The sequence below is a fragment of the Thunnus maccoyii genome, chromosome 23 (assembly GCF_910596095.1).
Source record: "Thunnus maccoyii chromosome 23, fThuMac1.1, whole genome shotgun sequence".
Classification (NCBI taxonomy): domain Eukaryota; kingdom Metazoa; phylum Chordata; class Actinopteri; order Scombriformes; family Scombridae; genus Thunnus; species Thunnus maccoyii.
Genome location: NC_056555.1, coordinates 10,154,471 through 10,182,104, shown reverse-complemented (window position 1 = coordinate 10,182,104; position 27,634 = coordinate 10,154,471). Strand labels below are relative to the sequence as shown.

General features: G+C 40.9%; 4 protein-coding genes across 6 annotated transcripts in view; 1 reads left to right on the top strand and 3 right to left on the bottom strand.

Moving 5' to 3' along the window:
* Positions 1-6,653, bottom strand: part of ahcyl2b (adenosylhomocysteinase like 2b) — a 38,962-nt gene extending 32,309 nt beyond the window's left edge. Inside the window, exon 1 of one of the 2 annotated variants that reach the window (XM_042402805.1) lies at positions 6,243-6,653. In XM_042402805.1, coding sequence (XP_042258739.1) covers positions 6,243-6,581 — 339 coding nt within the window. In that variant the 5' untranslated portion in view covers positions 6,582-6,653. The remainder of the gene's footprint in view (positions 1-6,242) is intronic. The other variant, XM_042402806.1, reaches the window with a different exon arrangement.
* Positions 6,654-8,260: 1,607 nt separating this feature from the next.
* On the bottom strand, positions 8,261-14,919 carry tmem209 (transmembrane protein 209). The gene is made up of 15 exons (XM_042403313.1): positions 14,814-14,919; positions 14,326-14,486; positions 14,154-14,212; positions 13,505-13,636; positions 13,146-13,375; positions 12,867-13,071; positions 12,331-12,506; positions 12,124-12,195; positions 11,892-11,988; positions 11,293-11,418; positions 11,092-11,189; positions 10,334-10,448; positions 10,122-10,219; positions 8,588-8,661; positions 8,261-8,337 (listed from the first exon to the last, which is right to left on the bottom strand). Exons 2-15 carry the CDS (start codon positions 14,463-14,465, stop codon positions 8,283-8,285), a joined length of 1,677 nt encoding a protein of 558 aa, XP_042259247.1. The 5' UTR covers positions 14,466-14,486; positions 14,814-14,919; the 3' UTR covers positions 8,261-8,282.
* Positions 14,920-16,071: 1,152 nt separating this feature from the next.
* Positions 16,072-24,504, bottom strand: prdm4 (PR domain containing 4). Of its 2 annotated transcripts, none has more exons than XM_042403871.1 (12): positions 24,405-24,504; positions 24,011-24,077; positions 23,655-23,770; positions 22,381-22,569; positions 21,500-22,270; positions 21,100-21,249; positions 18,983-19,101; positions 18,810-18,895; positions 18,454-18,581; positions 17,798-18,367; positions 17,244-17,412; positions 16,072-17,106 (listed from the first exon to the last, which is right to left on the bottom strand). In XM_042403871.1, exons 3-12 carry the CDS (start codon positions 23,767-23,769, stop codon positions 16,740-16,742), a joined length of 2,664 nt encoding a protein of 887 aa, XP_042259805.1. In that variant the 5' UTR covers position 23,770; positions 24,011-24,077; positions 24,405-24,504; the 3' UTR covers positions 16,072-16,739. The 2 variants fall into 2 exon arrangements, with proteins under 2 accessions (XP_042259805.1, XP_042259806.1); XM_042403872.1 differs by lacking the exon at positions 24,405-24,504 and adding an exon at positions 24,332-24,350.
* A 1,957-nt stretch (positions 24,505-26,461) lies between these two features.
* On the top strand, positions 26,462-27,378 carry LOC121891122 (achaete-scute homolog 4). Its single transcript, XM_042403882.1, has 2 exons — positions 26,462-26,592; positions 26,689-27,378. Exon 2 carries the CDS (start codon positions 26,693-26,695, stop codon positions 27,233-27,235), a length of 543 nt encoding a protein of 180 aa, XP_042259816.1. The 5' UTR covers positions 26,462-26,592; positions 26,689-26,692; the 3' UTR covers positions 27,236-27,378.
* The last annotated feature ends 256 nt before the right edge of the window (positions 27,379-27,634 follow it).

Sequence of the window (27,634 nt, the reverse complement as noted above, 5' to 3'; positions counted from 1 at the left end):
ATGCCAGAAACCAGGGCAAAGGTCCTTGACTGTCTGCCTTAGGATCAGTGTTATGGCTCCGATATAGAGCGTGAAATTTGAATTGGCATGTCAAGTAAGAGAAATGAGACCATACAGGTGTCAACTTAACTGGGAAACCACATACAGGTGCAGAAACACATACAGAAGCTGACTGAATTTATGAAGTACAGGAGGTCAAGTACAGGTGTTTTCATTTTTCTCAGCTGCAAATCCTAAATGTCGAGGTAGCCCTAATTAACTATTGTATTGTAAATGTCATAATAAGGTCTGCGCTGATCATTACAAAGACAAATTTCACTGGCATTTAGGAAACTGCATTAACATTTGAACACAGCTGAATTTCAACAGAATTAATTAAAGCTAATATGCTCGATATTGACTTAACTTTAAATCTCAGTGAGGGCACGCTAAACAAATTCAATGATACTCCGACGCACATTAGCTGTACATGAGTGCCTGTGTGTTATGCTATATTTTTAAACCAATATTTGTGAATTATAAGACAATAACAAAACAGATCAATAGAAAAAAAAAAGTGAGATTCTCATGTTATCCAGATTCATTCAGCTCTGCAGCACAGTAGCTGCTAAAACAACCCATCTGGACAGTGATAAGAGATCACTATCTGGCAACCTGGGGGTGAGAGAAACTCAAACTGGTGTAAAGTACCAACAATCCATTTCCTGAGTCGGCCTCTGTAGCACGGATAAAGACGGTCAGGGAGGTGTGATCTCACACATGCCTTTGCTACATGGTGCTGAGATTTTACACTGCAAGAAGGAAGACAAAGCTCGCACCGTACAGGAACACAATCAGACTGTGAGAACGCTAGATGAGGGGATAAAACAACTAAACAATAAAAACAACAGAGGAAGTGGTGTCCCGGGGCGGGTGCAGTTTGTAACTTAGACGGAGGAGTAAGAGCTCAGTTTTGGTTTATTTTAAGTAGTGTGACAATCCATTTTAAGAGAAGAACCAAATATTGTTGAATAGGCTGACATGAAGCAAAACAGGGCCAGCAGAAACAGAGAGGAGATGAAGCAAAAATAAAAGTGTTGTGACATGGTAATTTGAGGAAGAGGAGAGCACCGCAGAAAGAACAGTTAAATCAGGGTTTCACTCATGGGTCATTAAAAACAGCAATAAACCTCAGCTAAGTACACCGAGGGTAAAGCCGGCCAAATATACACCCTCTTCCATGAGTGGCAGAGGCAGCAAAGACATACCAAATTACACAACAGCACCGCAGAGTTCCAATATGAATTTATTTGGAGACACGTCACTTCTTGTTTTGGTGCCTGGTGGGATTATACAGACATACAGCTTTCCATTCCTTCGTGTATTTTTCTACATTCTTACAACATTGCCCTCCCACTGATTGTAAAATAAAACATTTCCTCACTGCTGGACGCTTTCCATCAAGTGCAGGAGTTCAGCTATAATATATACATCATGAGCATCAACTACAAATAAAATGAAGCAGGGACTACTTACTTTACATATATACCTATAACCATAAATATTATCTAGAGAATCTAATAGATACAAACCCTAACTTGTGGGTGGTAAATACTCTCCCTCATCATTATGCCATGTACACCTCTTAGTATACAGCGCCTACAGCATTCAGTGTACGTAACTGAATACAATTTCCTAAATCAATAATCAGCCACTGTAATGTTTCATAATGCCTGACTGTTCACAGTATGGTTATCTAAGAACACCTCATATTCATGTCTGAAGGATGCTAACTGATTATTCATTAATCATCAACATCCCGAGTATGTAGTCACACAAACATGTGAAAACCCAGTGACCCTGCCTGTGACCTCTGTCAATGGTCAAACTTATTTGCTGTCCTCCATGATGACTCAATAACCAATGAAAACTCTTGCCAGCGCAACAGAGTTTAATCTAATACGAGGCCGCAAATAGGGTTGTCCTGTCACTGAGTCTCAGCAATTACTGTCAGTTTGTCCAAGAAGAGAGTGAAAATATAATGCGGTGATTGTGATGCTTTCACCAAAACCCTCTGTGAGCTACATGAGTTAGGGGGTCGGAGTTTGGGATTGGATTAAGACAGTCACATAGCCACACGAGAGCTGAGCTTGCCGTTTTTCCATTGAGCTCAACATCCAAGGAAAACAAGGAGGAAGACCGAGGGACAATTTTGGGATTTGGATCCAACGTTCCCTTCCTATTTCACATCACAGCGCCACATTCCCCCTGTCAGTGCAGAGAAAAAGGGATATGTGCATGTGTGTTTGCAAAGCCTGAAAGTATGTCCACACTTCAAAATGGACACGACAACTGCAGACTTGCACGCAGTCAGCGGACGCCCACATGCTTCTATACATACTACATACGCATAAAAGAGGCTTATTTTCATCTCCATAGCTGTAATGTTAAAAAGCAAACCTACTGTTCCAATGTAAGAAAATACAACCTATCTTCCCAGTAATCCCTATAGGGCCAAAATCATATAAGTTCATGTCAAGGCTAAGAGACTGGTGTTGTTCAGGTGCTTTACGGGCATATCCGAGAAAGTTGTTCTCAAAATTTGTTAAAGACAAATGCAGCATTAGGCTATGACAACATTTTGACTCCGATGAGAGAAGACAGGATCCCCTGGGGAAGTGCATGTGATTACCACAGTCTCTCACAAATACACACACACGCACGTACGCAGACCAGCTCAATCTCCTGAGGTGACTCACAATGAGAGGGTGTAAGGGAAGGAAAGCGACACGTTCTCCTTTGTAGCCAAGGACAGTCACAGGCAGATGAGGATGCCTAATGATCTTACATGAGGAGTAGTTGCAATTGTACACAATTTTATAAGTGTTGTCTTTAGCTTTTAAAGCCCAGATATGTTTTTTTTAATATATATATAACCTCTTCTTTCAAACACTTTCCAAGAAGAGCAGCCACAGGTCACTTTAAGCCTGTTAACCAGGAACACCGGTTTAGTGGGTGACATAACATTACATCAGAGAGGGATGATCTTACAGACACACTGATCTGTGGAATCATACAAAAATATCACTCTGCATGTTTTCTTAAAACAAAGTTCAGCCGTTGCTGAATGTTAAAGATCAGCAGAGACTTGTGTCAGTCAGCGTCATGAAGGTGAAAAGACTTATGTTTGGTCAGTGTTCTCAACAGGTAAATCATCTGCTTCAAATAAGGTACCAGCCAATCAGACAGCTGATCCTACTGGCTCAGTATGAGAGTGTGAAGCAAGGATTGCAACACAGCAAACTGTCACAAACAGTGACAATAGAAACTGAGCCTGATGCCTTCAGAGCCCTTTGCTAGTCTCCCTCTATTCCCAGCTGGGGGTATCACCCTGGACTTCCAAGAGGCTGGAGATGTTCGTGCCAAGCTGCGAGGGTTACAAACTCATCACCGACTCAAAAAGCTTACATCTGGGCCCACCTACAACAGAGGGCTGGCCTTTTAATCCCCTCATGTGGCGACATGATAAAGGCATGGATTAAAAGCGAGCCAGTCATCCAGTCACTCAGTCAGGCAACATTGCTGCCTGCCTGCCTGCCTGCTTGCATACTTGCATCATCAGCTCCAGTGCTTCACTTACACTTTACTGCACTGGGGAGGCAGAATTCAGCAGATGCACAAGGCCAGGCTGTGGTCGTATATCTATAATGCAGAGTGCCATAAGACCCACTGTGCCTCGTGATCTATAAATGAGCTGGAGGCATCCTTCTGTCCCAGTGGATAAACACTAAAGTAGTTGATCAGACAAATGCGGTGAAAACAGAGTATTTGAATTAATGTAATGGACAGATTCCTACACCAATGTATTTAGAGTGTCCTATTATCCACTGCACAGGCTTACTGATATCTCTACATTATATGAATAAAAACACTGACCCTAAAAATTCAGAGATGCCCCTTTATAGGTTAAAAAGATCCCTGTAGTGCAGTTTCTCTTTACATTAATATGATCTCTTTAAATTAAAATTCACTACACAGGCTTTTGTTAACACAGAGGATATCACATACATCACTCTTATCACTAATTTAAATGCGCTGATTAAAAAAAAAGGATTATAAAATGATACTTGTACTGATTTGAATACACTGGGAGTTAAATAAAATATATACATAGAGCGCTTATAGCCTCTACCAGCGATGTGCAAGTTTTATTGCAACATAAAATACATTATTTGTAAAAATAATCAGCTACTCCTGACAATTTTGACATCATTTTAGGGATTCTTTCTGCTTTCTTTATTTCAAGAAATACTAAAAGATTAACTTCTGATTATATTTCTACTAAATGAAATGAACATATAACATTTTGGAAATGAACTCGCTGTACCATGCTGTTGTATGAAAACTTGGTCTCCTCAATCCAGATGTGGCTGTTGCTATCCAGCAGGTCCGGCTTTGGGCAGCCCCCCAATTGTGGTTCAACCTTTGGGCCAGCTGCTCTCAACTGCTGGATGACTTCCATATCCCTGCTCGCTGTGACAGTCTGAGGAACGTAAAGCCATCTGCTCCGTGCTGCTGTTGATGTGCTGTCCATTCTCTAACTGTACTAACAGGTTTTCCTCCTAGTGGGTTTCGTTAAGGGGTCGTCTAATGGGATAGGATCGCTGTCTGGGCGTAGTAGTGGGTGTGGGTGGGTGGTGAGTGTATCCCACCCGACTTGTTTGGTCCCCAAGTTTCATCCTTTTCTAATACTGATACCTTTTCAGTTTTCCCATCCTAATGGTTCATAATGAAAACACACTTAACCAGTACTTTCACATCGATGTAACAGTGGGAGCACAAACTGGCAAACACTAGAGTTAAGCCCATTTCAAAACCAAAAATTTCAGCATTTAGCTTGTTAAGATAGTGTGCCTGGAGGAAGTCAATGTATCAGAGAGTTTCTCACCATACGCATATCTAAAATAATTTCCTGAATCTGATGATTGCTGATAAAGTGCACTGCGGTGACCAAAGGCTATAAATCACAGTCAGCTGCCAACAATAACTATGATCAGAAAAACAGAGCTGGCAGCTTCCTCAAAGGACTCCTTATCAAATAAAATTGTTCTTTCTTTGAACATTGCCCTTCATATCCCAATCAAGACTATATGAAACACAGAAAGATAAGAGGCACAGTCACATCCAAACAGTTTTGGGGGCCATGAAATGGAAAGATTAAAACAGTGTGAAGACTCTGAATTAAGCCACAAGGGCAGGAACTCCCTCACGAAAATATCGATCCTAGGTGCTCTACGGGCTAAATCAGGCTTGAGAAAACTAGGTGACAGGAATGCCCCGGGGTCACGGATTACTGACTGCTGTACTGTTATGTCTGAGTTAGATCACACACCTTGGGTGGCGTTGCATCAGCCAAACTAAGCTTAACATGGCATGTATTTTAAGCTGTGTGAACTATGAATACTCTTAATATACTAACTTGAGTTCAGGAAAGGAGTACAGATCAGCTGAAGTACCTAGCTCGTGCATTAAAGCCTCACACATAACAGCAACAATAACGTTTCTTAGGATTACTAATCTCAAACGTAGTGAAACATGTTTGAAAGCAAGACAGCTAATCCCTTACTGAAAACAGTCATACATATATCACTTGCTAGCGCCGTGCTGCAACAAGGCACCACGTGTCCTAAGACTGGAAGTCACTAAAATGTCTATTTTTCTAGCTGCTCACCAAGAAAAATTGACACAGTTAAGCAAGTTAGCTAAAGCTGTGATTTATGTTTTGATTTTGCAAACTAACGTCAATGTGCCTGCTTCATATTTTATAGTATGTGTACCATTTAATTTAAAGGTAGTGCGCATGATACGTCAAACAGCCACAAAACAACAAAAAATAAGCGTTAACTACTCTTTCAAAAGGGGGGAACAACAAAGCTTTTCCTTCATTGACATCCAATCTCAACGAAACTTAGGAGAACAGTTTGATGCTGAGGTCCAACTCTTTAATTCACGTCCAAAAGATTTAGCGATGTCAGCCTGAATGAAATGTCTACCCTTAGTTTAAAAATGTGTTTAGCCTTTATTACACCCTCTACATCTGTTATTAGCACCGAGGACTATTATTAAAAAGCGTTAACTGACACGGCTAGCCTGTTAGCATCGCCACACAATGCCAGCTTTTCCCAGCGAGCTATAATTGCAGCGAGTGGTTTGTGGAGGTCCGATAACAAGCAAGTTATGGAGAAAATTGTTGTCTCACTCACCTTTTTCATTCGAGGTGCTTCGGCGACGGTGCCGTCCCGGTTGACAAAAGCCTCTCCGCCGTTCTGCTGCGGGTCCGTCCGCTTCATAGCCGACGCCTGCGGCATCTTCGGGGGGTTCGGGGTGAGCAAACCCGGGCTCCCTTCCCCGGCTTTAGCGGAGGAGGGCTCCGCTGCAAGGGACGCAGCGGCAGAGAAACCGGCCTCGTGTGGGTCGTTTCTGGCGAGGGTTTTGCCCTCCGAGGTCGGTGTCATTGGGGATTCAGCCGGTAAGTCTTTGCCGGTGGGGACGTCTTTGAGCTCGACCTCTGCCATTTTCGCTGCCACAACCTGGACTGACATCGCTGCAGTTTCACAAAGTCCTTTTTTCCAACACAGATAGCGAGTCAAGCGGATGTGAGCGGTGGAGCAACGGCTGCTAAATGCATTCTGGTCTTTGTAGTTCATCCAGTATCTGAAAAATGTACCCCCTTTCCCCACCCCCACTAATAACAATAGTCACACCACTGACATCTTAAAAAGTCGTTAATCAACACAATGAAAACAATAAACCATTAACATATGTATTTCATTTATCTGAAAAACAAACCTAATTAACAATGCGACTAGATTTCCCAGCAGGTATAGCTCCACTGCGAAATGCATTATGGGAAATGATGTTTGCAATAAAAGAGGACGACACGAAACTACAAAACAAAGCGATTTACGCCAGATAATGCTCCCAGTTTGCAAGGCACTTGCATTCAAAAAACAAGCTTTTCTTGATTACAATTTTTTTTTTAATCAGATGTGACAAGTAAAAACACCCGGATGTGCTAAACTGACTTTTATTACAACACATTATTAAGGGCATGCTGCTACATCACAAATTCCCCAGCCTAACAGTTGCTCCTCAAACAAATGTTGTCTCTAGAATTTTTAATAATGCTTGAAATGTTTAATCAGTATCGCTCTTCAGGCTCAAGCGATTCACTGGAAGTGACAGCACAAGACACAGCATCACATTACAGTGCTCATGCTGTGGTTATGCAGTGTGCCATATGAGAAAATAGGACCAACAGTAAGGTCAAATCGTAACAAGTGAACTACATTGCCACCTAGTGTATATTCAATATAGCCAAAGTGTTATTAGGTGGAGGGAAATGAACAAGCTTAAACACTTTTTTTTAATATCTCAATTTTATTTTCAAGTCTGTGGCGATAACTGTAAAATGCAATATCGAAAACAAGTAGACTTAATGCAGAAAATGTGATATCCAACACATTGCAGACATAAGTCAGAATAAATGGCATTCAGAGCTCCTTTGTAAGAGACAACATACTCAGAAATACTCAGACTTTGGCGATTCAAAGGCTTTTGATTTGTGCTCCAACACATATCAAAAGAATAAACACTGTACATAGTTATATGCTGCATTGCAGCCTAGTAATACGGCAAGCTTAGCAACTAAGTATTAGCAACTACTAATACTTCATTACTCATATTCTTTTACTATTGCTTCATTTTGTACACGTCCAATTTCTGTAGGTGACTTAAAGCACATGCCAGTAGTATCCTCACTGCTGCATTCATTCATTCTACAGGGAAACAAACTGTAAAGGGTAACTGAGGCTAAAGGAAAAAAGTCAAAGTCCACACATACTGTATTTACATTCAAGCTAATGGGTCTGAGCCCTTTACCACCCATCTGAGGTATGTTATTTACAAGGCTGCCATGCTGGTACATTCTCAAAATACAAAAATCAAACAACAATGTTAAAAATACAGCTCTGCATTGTATTATAAGCACACTGTGGTGTAACAGAATAATGTTCTTAAAATGTCTCTGACAATACAGTTTGCTGCCAATTTGTACACTAAAACTGAGAAAGTGTCCAAAAATATGCATTTGATGTATCTTTCAAAGTCAAGTGCTGTTTTTCCGATGCACCCCTGAAAGAGCAGTCCTTAAGTTGAGGTGGTTTTCCAATCTGTGAAGCCACACAATATTGAGGGAAGAAAAATCCACCTGCGGCTTTTCGTTCCTTGTAAACTATGATGCATCAGTTTTCGAATATCCACAGGATGTTCACACCCGAGAGGCCAAGATTTACTCTCCTGGTGTAAAGTGAAAGAAGATGAAAAGCAATTTAATTACCCCACAAAGACAAGAAAGGTTAAACCAATCATTTTCAATCAGAATGCAATTTGCACCCCACTGTATGACCTTTGTGTCGAAACGGAATCAATATTTCAAACTACTCTAAAATGACATTACTCATGTCAAAGATTATTTTAGAGTTAGCCAGTCTTTTATAGGATTTCGACAGCTGTAGTGCATCATCAGTAAAGTAGCAGAAGTACTCACCCCAGCATCCCTGACTCCTTAGTCTTAATGACATACAGGAACATGAGGATTGTGTGGAACAGGTTGTTCCTGCCCTGTAACAGAAATCAAGAAGGTTTCATGTCATTGCAATCAAAGTGAACTGTTTTCTGTTATCCTGAGTTCGCTAGATTTTCTCTGGGATATTTGTGCCACATATGGGGATTGCTGGTATGAAGAAAGCTCCTACATGCTGAGATCTCAATGTATTGTAAGTGTATGACAACACCAAATCCAATGCACCCTTTGGGGAAAAAAAAAAAGGTACGATTTAGAGCCCTGTGCGGGACTGTTTTCTTAGTCCTGTTCCCGCCCGCTCCCGCAATGTGTGAATTACACTCCCGCCTGCACCCGCAAACATTCTGACCATTCACACCTGCACAATAGAGTTGCATTGCCTTTGTGTCTTCTCTCGTCCCACAGGGAAAACAAGTTATATTACTTTGTAGTATTAATGAAGAGACGCATGCCTATATTTTGCTACAGTAATAACATAACAAAATTGGGTTCTAGTGCATAATTACATTCAATGCAATTCTATGCAATAGTTAAGTTATTCTAGTGCAATAAGTAGGCTACACCTGTTCTAAGGTAAAATTACATTGTATTTATTTATTTTAGCCTACTTATTATTTTAGAACATGTGTTATTGGCTGTGGTTGTTTGATTTGCTGAGGTTGTTTTATTTTGTTTAGTTTCCCTGTCTTTTAACACACTGATTAGGAGTAGTGCTCCTAATGATGATGGCATGTCAGTCCTCTGTTACTTCCTAAAAGAGCACAAAAGTAGTAATAACCTGCAGTATTGCCTAACGCAATATGTACGCATTGTTTGCCCGCAGCAAAGTTAAAACCACCCGCTCCTGCAAGATTTGCGTTGGGTCCCGCAGGATCCCAATCCCAATGCAGTCCTCTAGTAAGATTCTCTAATAAAATTCAAATTGAGATGAACAATCAAAACATAAGGGGAGACCCATTCTTATAAGCAAACTAATAAACAATAAAGGTAAGAAAAAAAGGTATCATTCAGTTTCATCTATGGCCAAAAATCATTCAATACCAGTCTTGGATCTTACCACATATAAGTATGTAATACCCATGTAGGAACACAAATATTGACAAGCTTACAGAAAGCTGAAAAACAGATTTATTTCTCAAATGTTTTGTGCGTTCTGTTGAAGCAGCTGTACTGTGCAGAATATAAAGTAATGTGTTAAATGTTTGAAGTGTACAATGCAATGTTCCACCTTTGATTTTAATGTACTTTTTATTTGTTGTTCCACATTTTGTCAACATTTGTTTAATTTGTTTAATCATTCAGGGAGTCAACAAAGATGATTTGATCTTATGTTTGATTTCGTGTCACCTCAGGGAGACTTATGAATAGCAAGAAGGAGAGAGATGCAGAGACAGACTTCTTTTGGGATTTTGATTTTCAGATCACAAGCTGTTGAAACATTTGTAAGAGCCTGAAAAAAATAGAGAAATTATTGTGAAGATGAAAATGTGTTAGTCACCTTAGGTAGACTGTAGATGTGTCCCTGATAGATGAGCTGGTAGTGAGGGGGGGTGGTGCTGCTCTGGTGGATGCAGAAGAGGTTCTCCTTGGTCACATCTATAAAGAGTTAATACAACTGAGACAAAAACAGAAACGCCATTGTCTGCTCGTGTGTGTATGTGTGTGTGTGAGTGAGAGTGTGTGTGTGAGAGAGAGAGTGTTTGTAATTACCAGGTTTGTCTGGGGTGTGGCTGAAGTGCTGTGAAGTGAAAGTCTTCCCGTCTGGGTACTTGGGGTGCGGGGGCAGTCTGGAGTCCAAGTATGTACAAAACACATGCATGAGGATCTGGAGGGATAAACACACAGTAAACTCACTATGGGAAGCAAAAATATTACACAGAGGTATTTGGCTGGTGATCCCACACTGCTGAGGAAAGCCACTCAGACAGAACCTGCACTTGAGAAACTCAAAGGAGGCCATGTGTATTCACGCAGGTATTGTTAAGTAGTCTGTTAATGGACACGTGCGAGTAAGTAAAAAAAATGTTTGCATTGGGATCTGTTTCAATCCCTGAAGCTTTTGTGGACATAAAAAATAGAGCCCTTTTAATGATAAGAATGTAGCACTACTGCAACTGAAACAATAAAATATTATCTACAAAAGTCTCATTATTGCAGCACTAGTCTCCACCTCACAACCAGTCAAAGAATTATATTTCATGGACTGTTGAATAGAAACACAATATTTAATCAGCCCTAAACAAACACAACATTTAGGAAAATATGCATTCAATAGAGAGACACTTTAAACTCTATGAAAACACATATCAAAGAGCCAAATGGATGGAAAGTTACAGATCAAAGACTGGACTTGAATCTGTGCAGTGACTGTTTTTATATGGTAACTGTTTATGCCACCAGCTCGCTATCCGTGTTTGTGTGTGTGTGTGTGTTTGTGTGTGTGTGTGTGTGTGTGTGTGTAGACTCACAGCACAGTCAGTAGGGAGGTCTGTGTCCCATTTTCTGTTCTTCAGATCACCACCACCGTTCCAGCGAAAGGAGCTCATGCAGCCACTGTGGGCCAGCTCTATCCAGACAGAATATACAAAGCACACACATATAGCAAATACAAATTTTGTTTCAGGCACACACAAACACACATACACTACATACTGTATTGTTGAACCTACCCTTTACGCGATCTACTACATATTCCTGGTTGGGAGTGATGTCCAGGTACTGGACGATAGAGTTCATCGTGGGGATGGACGAGGCTTTCATCACCGCTGCCTGTTTCAAGCTGCTGATGCTGGCCTCTGACGGAGAAAAGACAGACAGAAACTAGTGAGACTGACCGTTCCCATTTCCATATATCAGAGTAAGGTTTTTTTCATTGAGTTGGAAATGTATGTTACAGACTTTACCAAACTACTTGCTTTCTTGCTATACATTGTACTTATTTGACAAATGTTCATGTCTGAGAAAAATACAAAACTATAAAATCTAATAGAACTAGCTCTGCTGCTGTAACATGAAAATATCTGCCTTCTACTTAACTCTATATGTTCATTTAGATGTTCAAGTGCTATAGCTCAATTTTTTTGTCCAACAAAACATACAAAACCCAAAACATAGTATCTGAAATATTTTAACGCGCAACATTTTCATCCAACTATTAGTATTACTTACAAAAACATAACATTTCTAAAAGATACAGTATGTTTGACTGGTTTCTATTTTCAGGAGATGGTACATTTGTCACGATTCAGGTTCTCTGCAGATGATTTACCTCCTATCTGGAGTTCAGGGCAGCCCATCCTCCTGAGCTGGCTGTTGACAGAGTCTATTTCCTTGACCAGGGGGACCAAGATGGTGTCACTGATCCACTGCAAAAGACACAAATAGATTTGTTTTCTGATGCATTTTTTTACTCAAATCAAATGTAGGTGGTATTTTATGTACTGTAGTTTGTAAACAAGTTTCTTGAGTATGTAGTTCTGTAAATATGTTTGAATACTCACATTCCTGAGCTTGGCTGTCCAGCTATCGATGCGATCCACTACAGGGCGACTGGTTGTGATTCTGGCCCACACCTACATAACAGAAGGGGGTAAAATATATTTCATGTAAATCATGTATTCTATACTGACACCAACAGACTTAGATGGCACACGTCTCATTTAGGACGTAACGACAAGCAAAAGCAAACTCAAAGCTTATTTACAGACCTCCTCTGCAGCCTGTTTGGAGCCCAGGTCAGTCTCATCCTTGTGGGCAGACGGGGCCTGAGAGCGGCAGGCAGGCTGGTACAGGAATTTCCTTAGACTTTGGGCGTAATCCCCCACTGAGCGGTTGTAGTTCCAAAATGTTGGACTGTGGCTTGGAGACACAGCCTCTGGACTCCCTACAGAGGGCATCAGTTAATCATCATCAGATCTTCTCAGTTAGAATATATTTTACATAGTTCTATTGTAAGTTTCCTTCTTTCTTTTTATATTTTTTCTTTTATATATTTTGATAGTTATCCACCACAAGACCAAGGAGAAGAAAATTCCTTGTATATGCAAACCTACTTGGCAATAAACCAGGTTCCCATTCTGATCATCATATCTGAAAAGTTTCATTCTACGATTCTACACATCCACATGTGGATGTACATAACTGATAAGTGTATTCTCAAAAACGTCAGTACTGGTCAAATATTCTAAAAACAAACTCTTGGTCTACATCTGTGTGTCTCAGATATACAAACGACATACTGTACCTAGTTGGCTGCGGTGACTCCTCTCCTCCTCAGTGCGGAGGAACCTCTCCAGGCTTTTCAGATCTTCCATGTAGTCTTCCTTGCTTCCTGGGGAGTTAAACACAGAGGGGGAAGTGCGGTATCGAGCCCTCAAGCTGGAGCCTTCTGCTGGCCCGATGCTGCTCGGGTAGGGAGAGGAGCCAGGGGAGGGACTGTAGTTCAACACCTGATGGACACAAAGCGGAGATGTTACATTTCCAAAACTCAAGTACACTGATATTAGTGTTGAAATAAACATACCTTTCCAAAGGCCACGGAGGGGGAAAAGGGCCCTCCTGCACTGCTTGGAGTGGATGGATTGCTGAGAGGAGGGCTGTACCCGGGCACACAGCTGGGGGAGAACTTGGGGCTGGTGGTGGCTGGCCGAGAGGGACTGAAACTCAGCACGCTCTGACCCTGCAGTGGAGACGACTGTGCAGGAAGTGGGGTCTCCTTCTTCTCTGGCTTCTGGGGTGGAGAGGCCTGAATACCTGCAAGGGGACAGACACCAATCAACATACAACCAGCATCAATTTAATAACGATTATACAACAGGAGAGATAAATATTATAAATTCTGCAGGAAAAAAAAACAAAACAATGTGTCACCAAAAGACTCACTTGTGTTTCTCAGACCCAGAAGTTGATGCTGCATAGGGGATACAGCAATGCTGGATGGAGCCATTGTGTATTTGAAATATTTCCAGAAGTCAAAAAGAGCATTGAGGCTAAAGAGGGACGCTAGCACCAGTTCTGTAAAGCAGGACAGAAGAGAAGAACACTCTTACTACAGAAATACTTAGGTGTCTGATAGTGTCAAATTAAATTTTGGACTTTTATTTATAATTTTTATGTGATATGCAACATTATATAAATGTTTAAAGTCCCCCTCCACTCAAACAGGTTTTTCTTCTTATTCCTACAGTTGAATGTTTGAGCTTCACTGTGCAGAATGATGTATGTGCAGGGTTTAACACCTGAAGGCTGTTTTCACATTTCTCTGCTGAAAGTGGAAAGTATTTAAGGGGCGGGCCTACGAGCATGATTTGTGACATCACAAATAGTTTGGAAGCCAATCCTGGTCCGATATTCAACTCTACACAAGTGTGATGTGGAAACTTGAAACCTCCATTGAACATACACTGAAAATTGACTAAAAAAAAAAACTCATATGTGCTTTTTTGTTTTGTCAGATCTTTTAGAACATTTTATGACTTTTTCCAGGACCAATAAACATTCTTCAATAAATGAAAGAGTAGTAGAACCTCACCGATGTACCAGATAGGCCAGTAGGTGATGTTGTAGTATCGACTCAGCAATTTCCCTGACCTAACAGAAAAATTAGATCAGTGATCACAACATACACTGGAAAAGCAAAAATGTGAGACGGCGGGACATTAAATCAGTGCTACATTGCCAGAGAACACTAAAGAACAACTCACATTTCAGTGTAAATCATGCCAGCCAGGGACATGTTGAGGACAGCCCAGGCGAGAACCACTTGACGAGCCTGCTCCTCCCTCCTCATCCTCAGCGCCCTGTCAATCATACTGGGCATCCCCTCCTTCGGCGGGGTCAACATGACTTTATCTGACTGTTCAGGCTGAGACAAGGAGCAGAGAAAAGCTACATTAAGGAACAAACCATTTTCAAGAAATCACTACTAATACGTAGATTGCTTTAAATCAATTCATCATTAGCTAAAACATCAAGTAAAACGAAGTGGTCGCATGGCAGCTGTGGCACAGATAGCTGACCTGCTAGCTAAACGATTAGCTAAAGTTAGCGAGCTAATATATAAACAATGCTGAATTTGCAGACAAAGTATGGTTTAATTTCATGGTGTATAGCGAAAACACATCATAGTGTCTCCAATAACAATACTAGCAAACTGCAAATACAACGTGTAGCAAACTTAAATCGTTCATACCACGCTAAAGTGAATGACAACCGCGGCGCTGCATAGTTTGTATTTTCAACGGAAGCTGTAGAATATACTTCCGGTGGTAGTTCATTCTGAAGAAGCGCCTTATTTTTTCCGTTTTTTCCTACCCGCATTCCGCGAAGACCCGCCCTACTCTTCCTCTGATTGGCTAGTACACGTTGCCTTCGCTGGTTAGATTGGTTAGATTTAGGCATGACGAGTAAGATGGTTGGGTTAGGGCCATATAAAGAAATATGGCTCTGGGATAGGATAAAAATATCAGGGTCAGAGCCAATCAGAGGCAGAGAAGGGCGGGTCTTCTCAGAATGCGGGTGGGAAAAAAAATAACGCTGAAGAAGCAGCCAATTCTTCTTATTATAAAATGTAATATTTAAATGTATAAAACATATTATAATTTAATTTAAAATATGCGTATGATAATATACATATATTGTATAAAAATACTTACTTACTACCATAAAAAATAAAGAAATATAAGAAAAAAAGCAAACTTGAGTCTACCCACAGTTTTAGAAAATGTCGTGTATTCCGACTTTTGTATATTAAATGTGAACTATCTGTTTGTGACAAATTCATCCATTAAAAGAAAACTCCTTTGGCTAATTCGTTAAATTTTCTACAACTGATAGCACAAGTCTGTAACTTTTAGACCATAATGAAGCTGTTGTGCAGGAGGGTTTGGTGATTTGGGGACATTATTTTCTTCTTGATGTGGGCTTTAACCTTTAAATATTTACACCTAGGAATAAAGTGTTTACACAATAAAATCAAGTTGTTTACCAGAAGCCCAGTTTTTCTCCCTCATAAGTACTCCAGCTTTAATCAACATCACATTTAGAGGGTACAGCAATACGGCATATCTTTAGATTAAAGCCAGCTCTGACATGAAAGCCAGAATTCCTGCACAGATTCACAATGGAAGAAAATGTTCCACAGTCTCAACATCCCTCTCATAGAAACAAATTACACTAGTTAAGTGGTCAGGTGGGGGCGCTGCCTCGCCGCTTTATCCACGTGGTTTTATCCATGGGCGATCATGTGGTGAATGTAAAGCAGGTGGGTAAACTTTATTATGAGTGATGTGTTTGATATTGGTTTCTATGTATGATGTTCTGCTGTGATGCAGATAAAATATTTATTTCAGAAGAAATGGTCAATAAACATGGGATTACTTTCTACTACATTCCTGGATATACCATCAAGTATACATCATATACTATCATTTTCAGTCAACAACACAAAACAGCTTTAAATTATTATTTATTAAAACATTAGGCAACAGATAGGATGGAGCTATAACAATATTATTACATTTAGTCAACACTCACACAATGAGGAATATCACAGAATGCCCAGACTCCTGTTTTCAAGAATCTCATTTCCATTCACACAGACATTTTAAATAAAAATGAAAGGAATACAAAATCCTGCTTTTAATAAATAAAGAACAAAAGCGCAGGTAGTTAGCAATTACACATGATCAGGACTAAAATGCAAGAATATGGCATCAGTAATTTAATTGACATTAATGCACAGCTACAAATGAATATCAGTCGTTCACTCCATTTTTATTGAGAAAGTCAGAATAAGGAATAACAGTGAATGAAAGATAGCTTATATTAACCCCATCAACCAATAATATTACACAGGCCTGAGTTAAATGAAAAAAGAAGAAAAAAAAAATCAGTTGGCTTATAATATGACAAAAATTATTTTAGCAGCATTGATATGCTTGTGAGAGACTAAATATGTACTGATTGTAAAATTCTGGCAAATAAAATAAATCGATTATGTAAGATGTTGCAGTTAAAATTTGACAAAGTAACTGAAATTTGGCAAAAACTAGAGGTACATATGAGTAATGTACTAATGTAGATGAAAAATCAAAACATCTCAAGAGGCACAGTGTTGTCAATGAGGGGGTGACAGGGACTTCTCAGAGTTATATCCTCCAACATCTAAACCACAGTCATCATTGCTGGCTGAGTCAACAAGTCTCTCTCCTCCTCCTCCTCCTCCTCTCACCCTGCCATCATCCTCCTCTTCGTCCTCCTCCTCCTCGTCCTCATCCACGTCCTGCTCCTTACGGGATGCTCTTTCCGTCTTGGGCCCTTTGCATATCTTGAGGTGACGGGTGAGGTGGTATTTGGTGAGGAAAGCTTTGTGGCATTTCTCGCAGACAAAGTCTCTCCGGCCCTCGTGAGAGTTCATGTGTTTCTTCAGGTGGTTGGTCTTGAGGAAATGTTTGTTGCACTTCGGGCACTGAATCCGGCGTTCGCTGTTGAATTGGTGGAAATAACCAGGGAAGAAGAAACACCACATTACAACAATCAGTGCCGAACTCAATCCATCAATCTGCTAACTTATAAAACAGCTGTACGTCTTTATGAAATGTAAAATTATCAAGTTACATACTGTGTGTGAGAGAACATGTGCTGTTTCAGGTCATGTTTCCTGATGAATGCTCGGTCACAGAGGTCACACTTGAGCTTCTCTGCGCCAGTGTGGATGAGCATGTGCGACGCCACGTGGGATTTCTGGGTGAACGACTTCTCGCAAACTGTGCATCTATAGTTCTTCTGACCTGTTGGCAGAAAAATAAAGACACAATCAGTAAAATAATATTTCTGGATGGATGTCTATGTGCTGAACTGAATCGAATTTGTATTTATACATTGAAACAGATAGGAAAGCAGCATTTTCTTCATAAAGTATCTCATTAGATTAAAATGTTTTAAAAGGACTGGGGTAAAAAATGTTTAAGGGAACATGTCATGCACATTTCAAGGTCCGAATTTTTATTCTGGGATACTGGAATATCTTTGCATGATTTACAGTTCTAAGAACTCCTGCATATCCTTTTATGCAGCCCCTCAGTTAAGCCTCCATCAGAACCAGGCTCCTGTCTCTTCAAAGCAAAAATCAAAAATACAGATATCCGTTTACACGTCCATTATCCTTGTACATACCTGTGTGAATCTTGAGGTGCATCCTGAGGTTGCTGGGATCACTAAAAGCCTTGCTGCAGTATTCACACTTGTGAGGCTTCATCCCCACATGCCCCATGAAGTGCACATTAAGCTTAGTGGATGTAATGAAGGCCCGTGAACACATGCTGCACTTGAATTTCTTCTCCCGCGCATGGCCCTGACCTTTAGAGTTTGTTCTGGAGGTAACGTTATTAGAGTTCCTATTAGCGCTGCTCCTGCTGCTGCTGTTGTTATCATTGTTTGTTTGTCCTGCAGCGTGGGTGTGACAGGGCCACGGCGAAGAGGAGGAGCTCGAGGTCCCGTTGGTCAGCTTCTCTTCCTGGTGAGTGTGTTGCTGTTGCTGTGGTTGTTGCTCTTGTTGCTGCTGCTGTTGTTGTTGCTGCGGCTGTTGCTGCTGAGAGTGGTCCTGCTGCGATGGGCTGTGGCTGTGCGGAGGTTGGTTATGGCTGTGGTTACTGTTATGGCTATTAAGATGAGACTTGAACTCAGAAAAGGAGGAGCACTCTTTGCCGCAGTGGCAGATCTGGCCCTCAGGCACCTGAGGAATGCCTGTGGAGACATGAGGGATAGTACAATAACAGTCAACGGATGCCCATGTCAGTAATGGATCAGTTGTTGCGTGAGTCGCATCTCACCCATCAGCCTGCAGTAGTCTCTGCTGTAGTAGAAGAGCAGTTCCTGGTCCGGGTGGATCTCTGTGGTTGTACAGAAGAACAGTTTACCGTTGGCAGGGTACGCCACCAGGTTCTGCTCGTCACGGGTCCTTAATACACAAACACACATACATTTTAACAGCATATTGTATCTAAAGTCATACACAAGTTGCTCTAAACAACATGCACTGTTTTAATTTCCTACAATGTCAATACAATTATCCACATTGCTTCTTTGTTGCAGCTATAATCACAATATAGATTTGCACACAATCCAGCCATACATATTGCACACTTAACATAATTAAGTCACACCTCTATTATGTTCTGTGTCATACCTTGCCTTGCGGACAAACATCATCCAATTGCATTCATTCTCATCCGTTGTCACGATGTAGAACTCCAACACGTTGTTGTGGTACATCTGTGAAGGACAGACGGGTTCATCTACTCATCATGGTTTCTAGATCGACTTTGACGACTGTGGCCCAACCGAAGCCACTGCACTGACCTTCCATAGCTGAGGTGTTTCCTTTTCCGGCCAATCAGAGAGGTCCACGTTGCTACAATGCTGGCCAACCATCGGTCCGAAGCAGGTCCTAGGAGGAATAACGTCCCGTGCAAAAACCCCTAAGAGGAAGCATAACAACATTTCGTCAGCGTACAAGTAAAGGTCTTCTGACAACATTTATAATCTAATATGGGGTACCAAACTTGTTTCTGTTTACTCATGTGTGCTTGATACTACTTTTTAAAAATGTTTTCACAAAGCTTTAACATACCAAACCAGACCCTGTATATTATTTTGCAATTCTATTATCAGTTGAGCTCATAGGACTTGGTTTTACAATCCTGTATTGTAATAGGCAATCATTCCTTGAGTGGGGGTAGGGGGTAAACGCTTCACTGGGGTCATGAGGTGGGCACCCTCTTTCCTTTCCTTTCCATTGATAGGCCCACGCAACAACAGAACTTCAAGAGGATCAGTCGAGTCCAGGTTTCTTCTATCAATGATTCAGTCCTGTTTATGCAGACTGTTAATCATAACCAGCAGTGGGGGTAGAAGCTATAAGAACCTATCAACAGTGCATGAGGAAATAATCACGTCTGAATACACTATCACACCCTTTCCATCAGACTGATATTGACTGACCATGCCAAACATTTAGCATTTGCAACATCTTTCTCCTATTAATAGACTTCAAGAAAAACAAAGACATACAAGAATTAAAAAAATAATAAAATATGCAGTGCAGTTCTGTGTGGAGAGGTAGTTTGTTTGCCAGCTCTCTTGATATGAACTAGCCTCCTTTAGACTTTGACTATTCAGTTTCTGTATGTCACCTGCTTCTCTTGCTCCATTTGTTGTCTGCCTCATTTTCTCCTCTGCTGCTTTCTTAACTGACCACAATCTCATCCTGGTAAAAAGAGACTGTGAACAGTAATCTCAAACACTATTGTTACATGCTGTTTTAATAAACACTTTAACAGACACAAAAACTCCCTCTTGCCTCCAACAGTTGTCAGTCAAAACCTACTTTGTCACCATTAATGTAGCAGAACGGAAACAGAAACACATAATTAACTAAAACAATCCAGCATTTTATACAAAACTCACCCCCTCCTGCAGACTCCATGTTAACTCTTCTAATCTATCACTATCTGGGTAGCTATACTGCTGCTGAACTGAGGCTCCATCCTACGAATTTCCTGTCCCTAGCTGCAGCTCTGTTTCCAGAGGCTGATGTCTTTTTTTTTCTCTCCCTGCTGGTTCATCTGTGGTACAGCAAGTCAAGTCCATTTTATTCATATTTTTATAGCCCAATATCGCAAATCACAAATTTGCCTCAGGGGGCTTTACAGTCTGTACAGCAATAAAATATAATTGTGTGATAACACAACTAGTTTGGAGCCAATCCAAGTATACAAGTGTGACGTGGAAACTTGAAACCTCCAGTGCACATACAACTGACTTTTCAGTGAAGTAGGAGACGTCTTGTGTCCATCAGTTAAACTTCTGAAATGAAATATATTTGCATATTTATCGATTCTGAAATTTTAAATGAAGGATTAGTTGCCATTTTAAGGATTTTAAAGTAGTAATTATTATTTTTTTGTGGAAAAAACTTATAAGGCACACATTATTCCAAGCAGAGTAATTTTATATGTCTTAATACATGTCTGGAGGGGATCTTTAAAAATGTGGTGATTCTAAGGCAAGTTCTAGTGTTCAAGGGAGCGTAATTTTTCTATTAATTCTAAGCAGATTTATGGATGTTTATTCACATTTATGTATCATGTCTGTGTGTTCAGAAATAAGTGAGTTATGACTCAATGGAGGAGTACAGGTTTCGACACAAACTGTGGCTCATGCCTCCTCCACCATGCCCCCTTAAACTCTGTTGTTGATGCAAACCTGATGAAACCTGATGAAACATTGTAACAATATAACATTTGTTGTATCCATGAATGGAGAAGCTGATAAGCGGCTATCAACGTAAACAACATTCTTTGTGAAAGTTGCAGGAGTGGGGCGGGGCGAGGCTGGTGCACTTCGACTTACGCACCGTCAGGAAATCAACTTTAACAGCCCCAGAAAACTTTGTTTAAGAATGTTAATTTTCTTACCGAGCGGTTCGTCAGCCACTGAGATGCGAATGCACAGTGGACGTGGGAGAGAGAGGCGAGCCCGGCTTTGGATGGGCGTGTCAGGGATGAAGGTGACTGGGCCATGCTCTGGGCAGTCTGAGGTATATGAACGCTCACACAGTGTGCACCCTGATAGATGATAACAACAACACAAAAATTACTACCAGCGACAGTTATTTCAATCACTTACACTTACTGCCTGTTAACAGTGTCAAGAGCTTCCTTGTTGTACATCATCTTCATCTCACTTCCATTCAATGACTGCTTTTTACAACTCATTTTACTGAAGCTTCATATTACTTTCAATTCTTTTCTCAGATCTAAAAATCAAGATTTTCAATTTTAACGTCTGAAGGAACTGTAACAAATACACACTCACAGATGGTGTAAGCAGTGACCATGTTCTCCTTGTTGGAGGTAGAATCCTCTAGCTGCAGGGTGGAGTTGACCAGCACCAGGTTATTTTCTGGCCCCAGCGACACCTCTGCAGTGATGGGGGACACATTTACTGCCTCCAGCCCCATCCCAGAGTGTCCATGGAGGGACACCGGCTCCAGCTGGCCTTGACTGGCCATGGAGCCAGTGAGCACCACACTGACGACGCCCGAGTTCAGCTCCCCATTTGTGTGAAGCTGCTCCCCAAGTCCTCCTGCTCCTCCTCCCCCAGCGTTTCCCACTCGGCCCCCCATATGATCCGGCTCCATCACCACCGGTAACTCGAGCACAGGGGGTCCATGAAGGGGCATCACCCCACCAGAGGAGTCCACCCCAGTCAGGCCCTCATGTGGCTGAGGCTGCCTTCCCCCTCCAAGCTGCTGCTGGCTGTCGGACACCGCCACCACCCCGACCCCGTCCATGGTGGCCAGCTCCTCTCCCATCCTGTCAGGGGACATGGGGCTGCTGACACGCGACTCCATGGCCAACCCTGTGGAGTCCAGCTCATGAGCACCAGCCTGGTGGAGGTCTCCCTGGCCACTGACCTGTCTGGAGTCCATGGGCACCAGGCCCTGTTCCAATGGGCCTCCAGGGCCACTGTAGGGGTCCAGACCTGAAGGATTGTTGCTGGCAACAGACAGGGTCCCGTCCATGTTAAGGCTGCTGGGGTGAATGTACTGAGGCGGTGGACGGTCAGCCAGATAAGACAGGATACCTTTAGCAACAAAGAGATCAGGCATACTGGGTTCATCATCAAGCATCCCCACTACAACAATCAGGCTGACTGACTCAAAATTCATGTCACGCACACAAACAGTACTGCACCTGGCAATATGTGTCGGAAGTAGCTGCTCTCCAGATGGGGGTATGGAGGAGGTGGCAAGGAGTAGTTCCTCTCCGGCAGGCCGCACATCACTCCCCTGTCCCCCAGAGGACCCATGGGCAACATCAGTGACAGAGCAGAAGGGAGGGAGCCCAGTGAAGGTCCCAGGCTGGGGATGGCCACTGGCATACCTGCACCATCATAAAGAGAATAAAGTTTAAATCAGCATGTATCTACAGTATGTCAATGTGGAAAACAGGAGAATATATTCAGGAAATTTAAGTTAAAGTATAGACTATACAGAAATACCTGCAGTACACACATTTAGGATTCTTTAGCATTTAAAGTCCCCCTCCACTCAAAAACATGTTTTCCTTCTTGTTCCTTCAGTTGGATATTTGAGTTTCACTGTGCAGAGTGATGTATGTGCAGAGTTTGACACTAGAAGGCTGTTTTCACATCCGTCTGCTGAAAGTGGAAAGTTTCTCTGTGCTAATTGAAAATCAAATTTTAGGGTGTGGGCCTACAAGCATGATTTGTGACATTACAAATAGTTTGGGGCTAATAGTGGTCCAAAATTTAACTCACACAAGTATGATGTGGAAATTTGAAGCCTCAAGTGTACAAACACTGAGAATGGACTTTACAGTGAAGTAGGAGACATCTTGTGTCAAGCAAGAAAACTTCTGAGATTAAATATATTTACATATTTATAGGTTCTGGAATTTTTAATCAGGGACAATGAGGATTTTAAAGAGGTAATTATACATATTTTGTGGAAAAACCATGTCAGACATACATTATTGTTCCAAGCAGAGAATTTTTATATGTCTTAATAAATATCTGGAGGGGATCATTAATGAGGGGGGGAAGGAATAATGTGATTTTTTAAGATGTGTTTTGGGGCTTTTTTTTTTTTTTACCTTTATTTGACAGTTGATAGTGGAGAAGCACACAGGAAACAAGGGAGAGAGAGGGGCGTGACATACCACAAAGGTCCCCAGGCAGATTTGAACCGGGGACGTTGTGGTTATGTGGCATGCACTGTAACCATTCAGTTACCATGGTGATCCAGAGTAGATGTAATTTTAAGGATTTTAACAAGGTAATTGAACTTTTTGTGGAAAAAAGACAAATTATTATTCAAAGTAGAATATTTTATATACATGTTAAAATATGTCTGGAGGGGATCTTTGATATGAAATGTTTTCTTCACCAAGAAACACATCACATCACATCACAGTTTGATCAAACACGCTTAGTATTGCCTTCATACCTGGAGTGGGAATGGGGTTGTGTGTGGGGGAGGTGGGCAGACCCAAGTGGCTGGCACTCACTGAGGGCACACTGAGCTGGTCCATGCCCACAGGACTCAGATTCATGTCATTCATCCTGGACAAACAACAGAGTTAACCCAATTAGTAAAGCGAATAATCAGCTGTTTTGTTTTTTGGCTGTAAAACGTAAATTCAGGTTGTGACATACTGTGACTGGTGCAGGAGACAGATTATAGTCGACATTTCACTAAGGAAACCATTCATGTTTGATTAAATGAGCCCCTGTGTGTCACTAAAAGCATATAAATAAATACAAATGCGACACACGTATGCAGTGTTAGCCACATTAGCTCACCTGACTTCAACAACAGTTGTCCATCAGTAACCGTGTGCCGCAGAGAGGTGCATTTAAATGGGTCTCCCTGTGAAATAAAGGACCTGACATGAAAACAGCTTGAGCCACCTGCATTGTCATCACATTTCTTACACAATTCTTGTTCAAACAGGTGAAACTGTACTACAGTTAGCTGATACTTCAAGGAGAGTTGTTTGCAACAGCAACCAGTTTAATACACTGCTAACTCAACATTAGCCTAGCTAACTATCTCCATAAATCGTCAAAACTGAGAATGCTCAAGTGTTTCAGCTCGCTAAAAGTGCAGATAGACCTCACTACCATCGAGTATGTTGCTTCGTTGCAAAAATATAGATTATTTGAAAGGAAAGAAGCCTTAAAAACAAAAACATACCAACACAATACCTCCCTGAACGGGGCCATGACAACATACTGCCCTCCTGCGCATGCGCAGTAACAAGTAAGCTTGGAGGAGTGTTTCGCTGATCTCAGGTCAGTTTTTCTGTCCTCCACTTTCCAGATTTACAAACTGCTGAGACCCAAAATAAAAAATATAAATGTTACTTTTTATATTTTAAAGATCCCCTCCAGGCCTGTTTTAGGAAGTATATAAAATGCTCTATTTTGAATATAATTTGTGTCTGATATGTTTTTTCCACAAAAAAAGTTAAATGATCTTGTTAAAATACTTAAAATTACATCTATTCTTTCTCCCTCAATAAAAATTTCAGAGTCTATAAATATTCAAATATTTTTCATTTCAGAGGTTTCACTGCTGGATGCAAGATGTCTCCCATTTCACTGTGAAGTCCATTCCCTGTGTTTCTGGGAAGCTTCAAGTTTCCACATCACACTTGTATAAGTTGAATATTGGACCAGGATTGGCTTTCAAACTATTTGTGATGTCATAAATTATGCTAGTAGGTCCACTCCTTAAAATTGGATTTTCAATGAGCACAGAGAAACTTTCCACTTTCAGCAGATAAAAGTGAAAACAGCTTTCCAGTGACCAACGCTTCACACAAATCATTCTGCACAGTGAAGCTCAAACATCTAACTGAAGGAACAAGAGAAGAGAAAACATATTTCTGAGTGGAGGGGGACTTTAAGTAATATTATCTTATTTTGTTTTGTACTGTTTCAATGCCTTCACTATCCTTGAGAAGGAAAATGTTCTGAGAAGATAGTATCTTGTACCAGGTGATTTTTTTTGTGTTTCACTGACTTTATTTCAGGGGCCAACTTCAAATTTAGGGGATCAACTTCTGCAGTTGATGTTCTACTGCTGATGTAGACCATAAACTGTTGTCATTCATATAAAGAAGTAGTAGTTTAAGAAATGCAAAGTTGCAGGACTTTTCTAATTCATAATAACAGCCACAACAACATTAATGACCATCATAATAATGAGAAATACAGCAGATAAATAGATTATATGGGACATGACACTGCACTCAAATAAAATTGTGTGTAATCCCTGGTGGAGTCCCTCATCATTCACTATTATGGTGTGGATGCTTGAGTGCTTCTCATAGGTGCTGCTTAACATCCTGGGCTGTAGCCCATATAGGGGCAAGGCTGGTACTTACTGTATTTTTGAAGTGAAAGACATAAAGAGTTAATATAAAGATAAACATGATTATGCACTAAAAAAATTGAGGGATACATTTTCAAATGAATTGGAAAATGTGATGATGATCAGTTTAAAAGAGTGTAATGTTTCAATACAATAAATCCTAATCTCGGTTATTCAGTTCATTCATTTTTAACAAAACCCCATTCACCATTCAAGGTAAGTGAAATTAATCTGAATTGTACAGCAATGTGAAATTGCTTCTGAATAGAGACAAAAAAAATGATAAATTCAGAGTAAGTTGGAAGATATCATATATTGTGTGCATTTTTTTTCGTTATTTCCTGTACCTCATGATGCGTGAACGTGTGAAAGTGAGTAAATTGAAAGTGAGGTCAATATATGCACACCACACTTCACACTTTCTTTTTTTAAAAATCCAACAGCCTTAACATACTTTCATTTCACAGTATCTGCCCAGTGATTTTAAATCCCCATTTACTCTTTTCAGCTCAGTTCTTGCCATCACTTTTTTCACCTTTCTGTGTGGTTCACTTTTCAATTCATCACTTTTTATAAAGCAGGAATAATGATTTACTGAATTCTTGGATATTTCACAACCTGCATCCTTAAAACTTTTCCTTATGCCTAATTATTAATATAAGCATCAATATAAGCGATTTATTAGAATCATCGAAGTCAGTTACAATAAACTTGATGTTTGCCTAATAACATTTTTCATGATGAGAATTGCCTCACAGTTGCAACGGAAGGAAGAACACGTTATGTAAACAGCTTTATCTTGATGAGAAAGCTACATGGCTGCATCTCCGCCCCAGTTCACACCCACTTTTGCCTGTAGCCTCATAACCCCAACAAACAAGTTGTCACATAGACTGACAAAGTCCTGATCGAGGACAGTCTACATATTCAATCCCAAAGTGGCGAGATTTAAAAGGAAACTCTTGCGCACAACACGAGATGATTGTGAGGAGACTCTGACAGTTGGGTAAGTTGCATTGATTACAGTTAATTTTACTTTTGTGCACAAGTTATTTGCATATATTTTACTGTTTATTAAACATGGCATCTTTTTGGTTCTTAGAAAGATGTCTTATCATTATAAGGACTTCATGGATCATATTCCATATGTCCCTCCACTGGCTCTGCACGGCATCTCCATGGACAACAGCGCAGCACACTACAAAGATGCCCTTCGGCTTGGACTGCCCTTCCACCTGGATGCGGCATACCTCGATCCTGTGCACGGCCAGAGGTTGCCCTACAGACGATTACCCTATTTCCCCTTTCACGGACCCAGTGTGTGTGATTATTCCTTTGAACCCGCGTTCATCCGGAAAAGGAACGAAAGGGAGCGGCACCGGGTGCGCTGCGTAAACGAAGGTTACGCGCGGCTCAGAGAGCATCTGCCGCAGGAGTTTGAGGACAAGCGGCTCAGCAAGGTGGAGACTCTGCGGGCGGCCATCGACTATATCAAACACCTGCAGAGCCTGCTGGAATTAAACGTGTCCGGGATGGAGGTGTCACTTGGAGATGTGCGCAACCTTGCGCCACTGCCGCAGAGGACAGACTGTAACAGTGATGGAGAATCCAAAACTGGCCTCAGCGACAGTGGGGAGATTGTTTACTAGCCTTTTCTCTCTTCCTGATCTGCTGTACATTACAGAAAGTATAAATAATACAAAATAAATGAAAAAAGAGAATGTAGACTAGCCTATTGGTGAAAAACAATCTTGCATGAAACCTGTATTACTACAGTAAAATGTGCCATAAATAAAATCTACTGTACATGAGTAAAACATGCCCAACTGACAAAATCCCACTGTCTTTCATTCAATATAGTCTGTAGATTGAGCTTAAACATAGTTTGTTTAGGGAGAAAAATCTACTATTTTCAAAAATTACCATTTTTCAGCATGGAAGTTCATGCTTGGGAAGAGTTTATGTAACAAAATAATCTAAACTAAAAGGCCGTCCAACTGAAGAATCAAGTTTTAGTTTAAATTACTATGTTGTTTTATATCACTTTT

What these genes read in the sequence shown, in the direction of transcription:
- prdm4 (XM_042403871.1), bottom strand. Translation starts at nt 23,769, where the DNA reads ATGAATGACATGAATCTGAGTCCTGTGGGCATGGACCAGCTCAGTGTG. An exon ending in AGTGGCTGACGAACCGCTCG is followed by an intron (nt 19,102 to 21,099) that starts GTAAGAAAATTA and finishes GCTTCCTCTTAG; the next exon opens with GGGTTTTTGCACGGGACGTT. An exon ending in GCACCTCAAGATTCACACAG is followed by an intron (nt 17,413 to 17,797) that starts GTATGTACAAGG and finishes TTCTGCCAACAG; the next exon opens with GTCAGAAGAACTATAGATGC.
- tmem209 (XM_042403313.1), bottom strand. Translation starts at nt 14,465, where the DNA reads ATGTTGACCCCGCCGAAGGAGGGGATGCCCAGTATGATTGACAGGGCG. An exon ending in CTGGCCTATCTGGTACATCG is followed by an intron (nt 13,637 to 14,153) that starts GTGAGGTTCTAC and finishes CCTGCTTTACAG; the next exon opens with AACTGGTGCTAGCGTCCCTC. An exon ending in ACCTCCCTACTGACTGTGCT is followed by an intron (nt 10,449 to 11,091) that starts GTGAGTCTACAC and finishes TTATCCCTCCAG; the next exon opens with ATCCTCATGCATGTGTTTTG.
- LOC121891122 (XM_042403882.1), top strand. Translation starts at nt 26,693, where the DNA reads ATGTCTTATCATTATAAGGACTTCATGGATCATATTCCATATGTCCCT.